The sequence below is a fragment of the Corvus brachyrhynchos genome, unplaced genomic scaffold (genome assembly GCF_000691975.1).
Source record: "Corvus brachyrhynchos isolate BGI_N302 unplaced genomic scaffold, ASM69197v1 scaffold200, whole genome shotgun sequence".
Classification (NCBI taxonomy): Eukaryota; Metazoa; Chordata; class Aves; order Passeriformes; family Corvidae; genus Corvus; species Corvus brachyrhynchos.
In genome coordinates, this window is record NW_008236184.1 from 2,261,869 (window position 1) to 2,274,800 (window position 12,932).

Sequence of the window (12,932 nt, forward strand, 5' to 3'; positions counted from 1 at the left end):
ATTGCACAGAAAACATTTTGAGGATATTACCATTTAAATGCTTTAAATTTTACTCAAATCCTGCAATTTTCAACTATGCATAATGCAGTCACTGGACAGAAAAAAAATCAGGTTTGGGTCAATCCCACCCCTCCATTTCGCACAGCACACACTTTGTGCTGGCAGACTTCACCTCCTCTTTTTCAGACTTTTCAACAAACATGACCCAGCTTTAGCAAGGAGTTTCGTAACCTTCCAGTGACAGCAGAGACAACATGGCAGTCTGCATCTGGCTGCAAGACACGTGACTTTCAGTTTTTTGGACACTAATTACTGCCCAAAACCAACATGTTTCCTATTTCCTCCCAAAACAGAGGTCATAAAGAGATGCTTCAGATTTGCCTGTAAGCAGTGAATTGGAACATACAGTACTAAAATACAGATTTGGAGATTCACTGCTCAGAAATAGAGTCAAGCAGTTAGTCCATACTGTTGCCAAGAAGGAAGCTGGTCTAAGTGTGGGGGACTGGGGAAGGCTACACCTTACTGTGTCTTTTATATCCATTTTAATTCATTAGAGGATGAATGGATTTCTTTTCAAAATACATCCTAGCTAGATTAACCAGAAATCATGGATGGGATGCAAGAATTAACTGAAGCTTGGTGCCATGAAGGAGGATCTCAATGTCCAGTCATGGCCAGAGCCGAGCGTTTTTTTCTGTTTTATTTTTTAAGGTCAAAGAGAATATATAATAGCCTACACAAATATGTTACAAAAAACCCTTTCAAAACAGTAATATTTCCCCTCTCATGACACTCCTCCTTTTAGTTTTCCATTGCTCTAACAAAGAGAACTTAGTTTGTACTGTATTTGGGTGGGGAAGGAAAGGGAGAAAAAGAGATAATAACAGACATTTATGTCAAACTTCATTTAAATATTCTCTATCTTTCCTTCACCATAAACAAAAATATTTTTTAAATTCTCCACTCATGATAAGAAATACAATCATCAGGCTAACTCACTGTAAGCCTTATCTTGCTGCTTGCCATACCACTTTTTTGCCATACTACTTTTTAAAAGTAGATTTGCAAATCAAATCACCAGTATGAAGATGACTACATTTCATACTTCGATGTTCCCTTGCATTGCTTCAAGGCTTCTGGAGTCTCATATAGAGCACTTAAAAGAGCCTACAGGTCAGATAAAGAGTTTCTAATAAGATAAATCAAGGTCTTCAGAAACACTCTCCCAATTAAAAAATCAAATCCTAAATCCTTCTGAAAATTTAAGAGGTCACATAAGAAACCTTCCAGTAAAAATCAGCCTACCTACTTTTCATTTTATCCTGCTGCCTACCATCATCTTGAGAGACAACTGACTATCAGAACTGCTCTCTGAAAACTGAGCATAGTTCCTAAACATGTCTGGAAATAGCAAGATGTTGATCACTACAGATTATACAGGATACTAACATGTATCTTAAGTAAAACTGCATTAAGAAAAATCTCTTGTATCACAACTTCACCTGTCAGATGTTGTAGAAAAAACACCAAAAAAAGAGCTGTACTATCGTACTTCCCCATAGTAATGCAATGTGGGGCAGGCAAAAAGGTAGGTACATACCTGGTTTCTGTGCTTTGGGGGAAGGACACCAACATCTACCACAGACACACAGAACTGAGTTCCAAGCAGGAGAAAAACCACATTTGCATACAAAGTGCATGGTTCCTTCTTCAAGTCCTTTGCAGTTTTAAGTATATAAACCCAGAGGATCTCTCAATAAAAGATAAACTGTAGCTACCTGATAAGCTTTAACTGAACTTGAGACTGGCTCAATTCCTTAAGAGTTAAGTAGCAGTCCAGTCTAGAAAGTTGAAAGGGTGGTAAAGAAAGGGAACAAAAAACGCTGAGAAATTCCAGCCTCTCCTTCCCAAAAACTTTCTAACGAGTCTTTTGACAGTAGTGCTGGAATTCACCAGTAAACCCTCTTCCCAATGCTAAGGATAAATTCTAAGCATGTGTTTGTTTAACATTAGCATAAGGCTATTGGGTTTTTTATCTGTCAGATGGAAATAACTTTGTTTTTAATTGACTAAATTAATGCTATCAAAATTATTAACAGTACCTATCACCTTTCAACACCTAAGAGCTACTTAATCAGCTAACAAAACATTTATACCGGAACAGTTGGCAGAATTTTGGCACATAAAAGATCATAACCAAAATTATAGTCAAATCATAGTTTCACCTCAATGTTATAAAAGAACTTCTGACTATGCTGCAAGTGCAGCCAAACACGAGATCTCTGGTTCCTACCAATTATTTTAAAAATTTGTTCAAGGTAACACCATATTGCAGCATTTCATTATGTCTTTGTGCACTGACTAAACTCACTTCTGGTGTCACTGAAATTACTGCTGCAATTGACCAGGAAAAATTCCCCTTCAAGAGAAGATGAGGTATCACCAAGCCTACGAGCCAACCTTGTATTACTATAGCATTTTTTGTTTGGTTTTGACTATAAACCAGTACTGCTTTAATCACTAATATGAGTAAAAAAATTGAAGTTTACAGAAATTTCAGGGATGACTGGACAGTTTCAAGATGAAAACATAAAGGGCAATTAATTATACATAGAAATAACACTTCTTGCTCAAAAACTTGTTGACCTAAAAATTGTTGGAAGCTTAAAGAGTAGCCTAGATAAACATCACTACACATTTTCATTTTCACTCATACTTTTCTTTCACGTGGCTGCAGTCAGAGACAGGATACTTTGTCAGCCTTCTGGTCAAACTGAGTGTAACTGTTACCTTCACAAAACGGCACCTACCCAAACAGTTACTTTGAATCAACATTAAAGCCTTTAGAATCAACAGCTAACAGGTCTGACAGAGAATTACCATTTTATCTGACCAGCTGACCTACACATATGCATTTTTTTGTCCAAGGTCCATTCATCCCACCAAAGCTACAATTTTAAAATGCCTTTATTCAACAATGAAGTGAAGGCAAATGGTAGAACTTGCTCCCTTGAGAAAACACTTTTACATCTCTCTGGTTTTGGAATGAATACTGCTATTTGGACCACGATTCCACGGTCACTTTAATACTCAGTTGCTGCCAGAAATGGCATCCCACCCGGCTCTGACTTTCGCTAAGCAATTAATTCCTTATTGACTCTCTTGTACAGCTTCATGACAGCTGCATCAGAACTCAGTTTAATTTAGGAGTAACTCAAACAAGAGGAATCAGTCTAAATGCAAAAGCAGTCTTGCTATTCACTGATTCCCAGCACACATTCCTTTGTGCAGGGTACACATTCTGACCACCCAGAATCACTACTTCCAGCCACTGGTTTAAGAAAGCAGCAAGCAAATAAGACAGTTTTGAATACATTTATTTATATGCAACTACATTATTTTGTGTCCCTGCAAATAAAGTTTTAAAACTTTCAAGCACAACCATAAATGAACACAGATTTCTACCTCCCCTCAGTTAAATACAGATGTAATCTAAAGCTTTGTTTCTGGCATGGTTATTTGTAGGCAGGCTTATCTCTGAAACCCAACAAACAAATAGAGCTATCACATGGAGCTTTTACAACACTTCTAAATTTAAACAAAGGAATATGACAGTTTCCTTTCCTTTTACTTCCTGACATCTGGCCTTTTCCTATTGTTTTCAAAAACTACCAGTATCCTGCGTTAGGCACACAGAGCCAATTGTATGAACTTACCCTGTGAAGAGTCACGGTGTGTTGTTCCCATATAGCTGTTTCTTCCATTGTTGTGCTCTAAGGAAAAAAAAAAAAAAAACCAACCCAAAGATTAAACTTCACTTTCAATAGCTGTATAATACCACAAACAGAAACTTACATTCAAAAGTAATATTAATATTCATATAGAATAGCTACAGAAGAAGTTGGCCTGGCTCATTCATTACACATTTCCTGCCTTTATATGTCACATCTGAACTTCCTGTGCTCCTGTGGAAAAGGGTGTGGGGAAGAACAGACAAAATAGATTACAGAGCTTGAAGTTATAAAGAAGTTTCAAGGGAAGGACTACAAGCAGCATTTGTGATATAAACTCTTGGTTGCTCATTAAGCCTGCAGTAGTCCAAACAGTTGTATTTATATTCTAACATTCATACTTACACTCTCCTTTTGCTTGTTTTAACTGTATGCAGATTACCGCTAATTCATGAACACCCAGCTACAGATTACAGTACCTGTGCTACAGTATTATGCACACAGGTCATATTTAATGGACTGCAGTTTAGTGTAGGCTAATTATTTTGGTGAACAGTAGCACTGCAGAAATTACAAGGTCCTCTCTAAGGTAACTAGATTAAACAGTAACATTACGACAATATTGACATACCTGCATTTCTGCTTAAAAGAGAACTACTTAGCGTGCCACGACAAGCAAACATTTGGAAAGGGGAACATAGCATGAGGGATGAAAACCTAGCAGAGCCCAAGGCCTGAGAACGGGCAGGAAGGCAGCAGGAAATGCATAGCAAACGTCCTGCTGCTACATTTTCTACCTTTTCAGGGGGAGTGTCCAGTGTTTTGCTCCACACCCTCCCCTCTCATAAGCATTCAATCCACTAATTAAAGAACAGAATCAGAACACAAAACATCTCTGCAACATGGTGGTACTGGTTTTTTGAAAATCTACTTTGCTCTCAATTTGTTCCAGTTACAGTAACTCAGTCACTACAACAAAAAGTACTCAGAATTTTTAATCCAGCCCTGTATTACAGGGAATAGCAGTAGGAGTGTTTACTCTCACAAACAAACTTTTTCCAATTTCAGAATATCAGAATTTGCAACTGGGTTCAAACAGCGAGCTCTTCTCATAACGCCAAAAAGCTCTGCATTTTTGCCTCTGCATCTTGTGCTTGAATTTCAAACGTTAGGATGTGCCACACTACTGCTCATTTCTCTTTCAGAGAACACTTATCTTTAAAGTGCTGTTGTGACTTAATTGGGATCTATTTCATTCAAACAGCTGTAATTCTCCTCAGTTCAGTACCAAATGTTGCTCCTTTGCATTACCAATTGATTCAACTCTATCCCAGAATTAGACTGTTTCTCTCCAGCTTTTTAAACTCAGACTATATACTAAAACAGTAACAATTTACACACACAAAGCCATCTTTGAAACAAAACAGAATGTTTGCTTGTTAAACGGTCAAGGAATACTGATTTTCTTCCTTATTTCTGATGTTCTCATTCTGTCTTAGTTTTGGCAAGGGCTTCTCAGGCTAAACATCTCATCAACAAGTGAAGAATTATCTCTGCAAGTAAACTTCTAAAGCAAAAAGCTTTAAGCTCCTGTTCAGAAGGGGCAACAGGAATCCAATAAAGGACTGCAAAAGTTGCAATTCACATGCTAATTGAAATAGGCTGCCTCATTTCTACCTGCAATTATCAAGAGAGAAGTTAACCCGCCTGATCATTTACTGCACTTCTGGCAGCGCTCCACAGGTACAGCCCTGTGTCAGCAGCAGAGCCCCCCTCAGCCAGCACAGTTTGAGCTCCTTGGCTGACAAGCTGCCTGATTTCCACAGCTCTGGGTCCTTGTGCCTCACTGCTGGAGCTTGGTACACAGGGCACAGTGCAAACAACACCAACTGGCTCTGGATATGGCATGAACTGATAAAACCCGGTTTAACCAGCTCAGCACTGCTCCCACTGGATCTGGGAGAACTGGCAAACCCAGAGTTGGAGCAGGGCAAGACAACAAAAACAGCTAAGCCATGACTAAGAAAATCAGAAATTACCTATTAACATGCTTCTGAGAACTGTGAGAAGACACTACTTCACAAAAAACCCAAGACAAATGCTAAAAAAAAAAAAAAAAAAAAAAAAAAAAAAAAAAAAAAAAATCAACTTCACAAACTCACCAGCCTTTCTAAACCTGGACAGGGCACTCACTGCTCAGTCAGATTGAGGCTGCCACTTTTAAAGCCTTTCTCCTTTCTGCAGAAGCTCAGACTTTCCACTTTATTCCCCATTTTTTTGCTCACACTATTGCTATCACCTCTCCTAGATTTTACTAATACATCCATTTCAAATGCACAAGACTTGGAAACATCAAATATCCATTAGTTACACAGCAAAGCAAGTAATACATTATTTTCATTCTTTCTGCATGCCCAAACAGTCCAATCAAGAACAGTGAAAAACAGTTCAAAGGCAGTCTGAGGTGAGTGTTGGCTTTGACACAAACTGCTTACTTGAGTTAGTTTCTGATCTGTAAAGAACTGCATTCACTCACAAAAGAAAAAGGGAAGTTTGAAGAAGACCTGTGAAGGTACTCATCCCACTTAACACTGACAACTGAGGCAGAAGAATGAGCCTGTGCTACCATCAGCTGAGGTCCCTGTTGTGATGCTGCTCTTACTAGGCCATACTCAAAGTCTTCTATTTTTCATGCTATCCACCACTAATTTAGGGGAAATCAAGGTGACTCAGAGGAACTGAGAAATATATACAGCCTAACAACCCAGAAACTAGGAGTATAGGAGAATACTAAGACGCCCCAATCTAGAGTTATAATAATTTAACAGAGACCCTTTAATACCTTTGAAATGCAAGTGGACAACTTTGCAAACTCCTATATTTATATTACCAATGACTCTACATCACAAAATCACAATTTTTGAGGCTGGAAGGGACTCTGGAGATCATCCAGTCCAACTCCCCTGCCAAGGCAGGGTCACCTGGAGCAGGTGACACAGGAATGTGTCCAGGTGGGTTTGGAATGTCTCCAGAGAGGGAGATTCCACACCCTCCCTGGGCAACTATTGTAGTGCTCTGCCACCCTTCAGGGAAAGACACTCTTCCTCATGCTGAGGTGAAACTTCCTGTGCTTTAGGTTATGGCCATTGCTCCTCATCCTGTCACTGGGCACCACTGAAGAGTCTGGCACCATCCTCTTGGCACCCATCTTGGAGATATTTCTATGCATTAATGAGATCCCCTCTTACTCTTCTCCAGACTAAACAGGTCCAGCTTTTCCTCATAAGAGATGCTCCAGACCCTTCATTATCTTTGTGGCCTCCGTTGGGCCCTCTCCAGCAGCTCCTTGTCTTTCTTGTACTGAGGAGCCCAGAACTGAGCACATGTATTAAGAATAAAAAGAACAGACAGAATGATGATATCATGACTTTAGTGATTTATTTCATGCTTTTGATTTATTAAAACGATAAATTTCCTTAAGCTCATCTTAAACACCTTTACATAGACAATTAGTATTCCTGGCTCTGTATATGGCAAGTGGATGTGGTTTTTTTTGTGGTTTTTTTTTTTTTTAATATTTATTTTATTACTATTTAAAGGATAGAGTCATACATGATGTTGCAATTCATCAATATGGAAGTTATGAAACTTATCACTTGCTCAGAATCTTGGAAATATCCGATCTTGTTCAACTCTTTCATCTTTGGAATTGCCCTTAGAAATAAACATATCAAAGTAAACATCTTTTCAGAAAGCTCTCTTTGTGGTCTTATAAGGGTCCTTCAAACAAAAGCAAACATCTTTTGTCCCCCTTCTCAACATATTTCAATGCAGCCATGTTGCAAATGCCATTGCTCAGTTTACCGCAGGTGAAAAAGCTGTTGCCAGCAGCAGCACTGAAGCCACCCACAGGCTTGAGAAGACAATTCCAGTTCACATTTGGAAAGCTTCAAACAACAGCAACAGCAATTAGTATTCTACCTTAAAATAACGCAAGTTTCCCAAGGGGAGGTTTCTTGCAGATTAACACTTTCTAGATTTCTACACCTCAGCTCAGACTAAGGCCAGAGCTCCTACATATTCTTGAAATCCAAGCCCAAATAGTTTCCCAATGTTTCTTTCAAAGTCTAGGGGGATTTACTATAGGAATTATTGTTCCCTTTTTAACTCAACTGCTTTTCATAAAAAGTGAATTGTGTTCTAAATGACAAGATAGATTTTAAGGAATTGTTTCCTCAATTGTGATCAAATTTTGAGGTCAAATGAGTTTTCAACCATGTTATTTCTTAGTAAAATTTAACAGTAATTTTCAATAAATAAATGTAAGTGTTAAATATCTACAGTTGCCATCCATTTCCATACATTCCTCACTAAGGACAAAGTGAGGACAAAGAGATTATTACATTTTCAGAGAAAATAATACCTAGGTATCTACCTAAAACAGATTTTCCTCTGGAGTACACAAGAAGAACCTACTGTAGGAAGCACTAAGTTGCATTTAGCATCTTTACCAGTCTGGTTTTGCGTAACAGCATTGACAGCTGTTCTACAGACAATAAAATGAAGCAATTGTTTCTGCTACCTCAGGGGGCATATCGCTCCTATTCTGCACAGAACACAGTGGGGAGAGGAGAGGTATCTGACAGCTGTGAGCTCTTTCAACCACAACAAGCAAACCACAGGAAATGAATGGTCAGATCACAAACTCAGCCATGTAAAAGAACACCAGCTTTGCTTCAAGCTTGCAGTCTTGTGTATATCATACTTACAATAAAATGCTCATGTCAAAAAACATTCCTATTTATCCTGCGAAAATCATAACAACTGTGACAGTGTTCTTATTTATGACACAAAAAAACAGAAGGAAGAACTGGTACTGGGCTGTGTCAAAAGAGGGAAAAAATACTGTATTCACTCTATATACTCTACTATATAATCTTGTATTACATACAGTATTAACTATAATACATTTAGAGTGTGAATCCCTCTTCAGAAGGATACACCAGACATACATATGCCTCACCCATCTTGCTGCATTTCTGTTTGGCTTCTAAAATTAATTTTCCACTATTCTTGGGGAAGTCCAGTTCAGCAGCAGGATGCTATTAAACTTCCAAGTTCTAAAGGTTAAATGCAGTATCAATACATTTTAACTGCACTTGTGGGAACAAGAATTAAAAGTGCTTATCAGAACGATCAGAATTTGAAACTCTTACAAGAATTTCTGCAATTTGTTAGGTATCTAGGGGGTGATATTTATCATTCACTTAAAAAAACCAACATAATCAAAGTCAATATCCAAAACACACAGCTTCCTGAGGAAGTATAGAAAACAGAATCTTCCCTTAGCCAGCCCAGAACAAGGAATGAAGAGGTCATTTCTCTACACACAGCATCTTTCAGCACTCAGCTGCAGCACAGTGTTGTTTCCAACACCAACCACGATGACTTCCCTACAGATACTCACCTTTGTCCTTGCCTAGTTGAACTACAGCCACCTTAAATTCCAACAGATTCCCTCCAATTGCCTTATCATAAAAGCCTTCAGCTGACTGGGGGCAGGAGACCCATTTTTTAACAGTTGTTCCCCTGCAATTAGTGCAATGAGGTCAGAATCCCATTATCTGACTGATTTTATCAGCTGAAAGGAGAGCTTTGTCTTCCATAGTCTAACACATACACAATGCACCACAGCCTCTCTACAGGGAACCTTAGAGTTACTTGAGGTATTTCCAATCCTGGCAGCCAACTTCTGGAGCAAGTGCAGGCAGTCAGGCGGAGGAGAGCACTGAGGCAGGGTCCCCACAGCAAACTGCACACTGCTGCAGCTACATTCCCACCCACAGCCCGCTATCTCTGTCCTACACTCTGCAAACAGCCTGTATCTTGGTTTTTTATTTGATCATCACTCCTTCCAAGGAGAAGGACTGTTTTCCTGAACAGAGGAGAAGACTCAAGAGATCAGACGGAGCAGCTCAGGGACTGCCACAGAGCATCAGGTGCACGTTGTTTGTCTATTTGATTATCTCTTTTACGCAGCACTGCTAAATTGAGGAGAAAGCACCCACTAAAGGACTCTTTTGAGATGTGTATAAAAAAACTCCACAGAATCACTGAAGCTGAGAAGTCAGTCTTCAGCTGAGAACTCCCCTTCTGAGTGCACATCCACAGAAGTGATATCAACCATCTCTTGAAATAGAAATAATAACCTTATTCTCTAAAGCAGATGTACTAACCACCTAAAAGTAAAGCAGTGCTCATTGCAATTTTTTCCCATTTGATATATTGTACAGGTTCCAAGCTCTAGTCAAGAGTTCCACTCCTCCCAAACATTCACCTATATTAAACAGCCCCACCTCATGAAAAGTCTGTACGAGGAAAACCACAATTAAAGCTGCTCTTCAGATGAGAATGCGCAATCCAACTTAGAAAAAATACAGGATTTTCAACACTGCATGTTAATAAAATGAACTTATTTTGATTTAGATCACTCTGTAAGTACGAAGTCTCTACAGCAGCACACATGGACAGTTTGAACAGTACAATTAATCTTTACATCATGAAGAACAACCTTGAGAGGAAAAAGTAGGACTAAATACATACATGTATGTTTTAAAAATAACTCTGTTGTTTAACCATTTCACTCAATTCTGCGTGCTTCCAAAACCACATGCCATTCTGCAAGACACTACCTTACTAAACACAATTTCCACTGCTTCCTGACATAAAATTCCAGAGGTTTGTGGCTACCTTTTGAACATATAGATACTGCATGTATCTAAAAACACCCCTAACCACAAGTTTTCTCGACAAATTTTTCTACAAGAGACATTTTTGCTCTGACTTCTGGGCACTGTTCTCTCCAAGCTAAAAAAGTAGCTCAGTATTTAACTCACCACATCCATGTAATACTCAGCTTGTTTAGCATGACTCACTTTTCCAGAATGGCCTCTCAAGTCAAAGCTTCACACATCACAGATGGGATCATAAAACCTTTCTGTTGGTAGTACTGCTGCTCAATGGAAAAAATGTTAGACCCCTCTTCCAAAAAAAGCCCTAATCAAGAACAGTATGCACAAATTTGAAGGGATGCTGCATTTTAGTTAAATAATTAAATACTGGATTACAGATCCAGTTAAATCTGAGTATTTATAGAAGTGTTTATGACACAGGCCTAGTAAATCACATTATCCATGAAAGGCAGAAGGCTGACACTCAGGAATAAGGCAAAACAAACCAGAGCGCAAGACCCACATGCAGATATATCTCAAATGATCTCAGGTCAAGTTACTTCAGATGAAGAACACCACTCAAACACCCTGGTAACAGTATCAGCCAGCAGCTAAGCAAAGCTTACTAGCTCCTGATAGCTAAGGCGTGGGGAAACTGTGCTTCAACGTATGGGATCCTTGCCTCTTTTTGCTTCTTTCCATTTTGCCTTTCAGCTGGCAGTGAAACCACATAGGATCACAAACTCCAAAGTGCTGGCAATAGTGTTTCACAGATCACTACTTCAAGCCAGTACACTAGCAAAAGATAGCAAAATCACACAGAACAGAGGCTAAAAAAGCCAAGTGGCAAGCCATGTTTCTCCCCCCAGCAAGGGATGTTACCACAGAAGCACAGACAACTTGCACTTTGCTTTAAGTAATTTCTCTACCATACTGACCTATGTCAGTATTATTAGGACCTAAAGATTCCTAATTCAGAGTATAAATTTTAACATATAACTGAAAGGACTTATCCTCTCATTATTTACCTCAAATTTGATTTTTTTTTTTTTGGTATCATTTCAAAACCAAGATCTTCAAGGAACTCATGTAATATTTCAATTGTTTAAATCTTAGGATGCAACTTGAAAAGCAATTATTTTACCACAGGTACCTGCTTAGGCAGCACACACTACCCTCCTACTAGTTTCCATCCTCAAAAACATCCCCTCCCTTGTATCTTGTGAAAGTGTTACATATATTTTTGTGGTCATTGCTAACCGTATCCCCACCAGTTCATCTCAACTTCAACAACAGCACCTGCTCCTGGTACAGTTTGTAAGGCAGTCCTGGGAATGTAAAAGCTTAAACTACAGCCTCTCACCAAAGTAAAACAAGTCCTATTGAAGTGCACCAGTGGAGCTCAGAAGTACACACAGCTGTGACCAGTTTCACAGCACTGACACAGCTTAGAACAGCAAATTCTAGTCCCACAGCTGCCTGGTGGGTTTGTTTTAAAACCACAGTGGTGATCAAATGGTGGTGCAGACTGCCCAGGAAGGCCATGGAATATCATCCTTGGAGGGGCTCAGAACTCATCTGGACAAGATCCAGGGCAACCCTGTAGTTGACCCTGCTCTGAGTATGGGGCTGGACTAGATGATCTCCAGAGCTCTGATGAGCTCTAGATGATCTGAGCTCACTGTTCTGCAATTATTCTATAAATCAGATTTAGTGAGAACTGCTTTGAGCACAGACTTGGACTAGCTGATCTCTAAGAGTCCCTTCCAACCTTAATTACTCTGTGATTCTACGTAAGTCACATTGCCAGCACATTTCTGAAACCAAATCCAATCATCCAACTGCCGACACAACCTCCATCTCTACTCTTATACACAGCTTGACATTAGTGTTTTATCACTCAAAGAACATCAGCTGGAGTTATTCCAGTTGGTTTTTCCCTTGGGGAAGGAGAAGAGCACAGTATCAGTATCAAAGAAAGCAAAATGATACTGTATTAGCTTTATATAAGAAGCCTAAATAAATCTTCTGTATCTGACTACAGCTTTTTATTTAAAAAACACAAAACCAAAATGCACACAAGTAGCAGATATGTCCCCCAAGGAATTACCAACATGAATATAGACATCAGTGCAGCAATCAAAGCTTTCAAGCACTTCACCTGAAGACAGACTGCTTCTCACCTTGTCTCTAATCAAGAGAATCATAACCTAGTCACCAAGTGCTGCACCACATAAATTTTAGATCATTATACTCTGAAGATCTGTCAAATGAGAGCTTCAGGATAGGCAACAATATCCCACTAAGACAGAGCTGGGTTGGTTTTCCAAGACACTACTCAGAGCTTCCAAGTATGAACAAATGTTTAAGAGCCTTGCATTACAATTCCAGTTACAGGTGCACAAAAACGGCCTTTGACATCTTCCATCTTGACAATAAAAGAGTAGCCTGCATAGGTTAATTTCTA

The 12,932-nt window shown here is 39.1% G+C and overlaps 1 protein-coding gene across 8 annotated transcripts in view; it reads right to left on the reverse strand.

The window, feature by feature from the left end:
- Positions 1-12,932, reverse strand: part of TJP1 (tight junction protein 1) — a 190,283-nt gene that overhangs the window by 35,413 nt on the left and 141,938 nt on the right. For all 8 annotated transcript variants that reach the window (XM_017737690.1, XM_017737677.1, XM_017737675.1 and 5 more), the window contains exon 4: positions 3,720-3,776. In XM_017737690.1, coding sequence (XP_017593179.1) covers positions 3,720-3,776 — 57 coding nt within the window. The remainder of the gene's footprint in view (positions 1-3,719; positions 3,777-12,932) is intronic.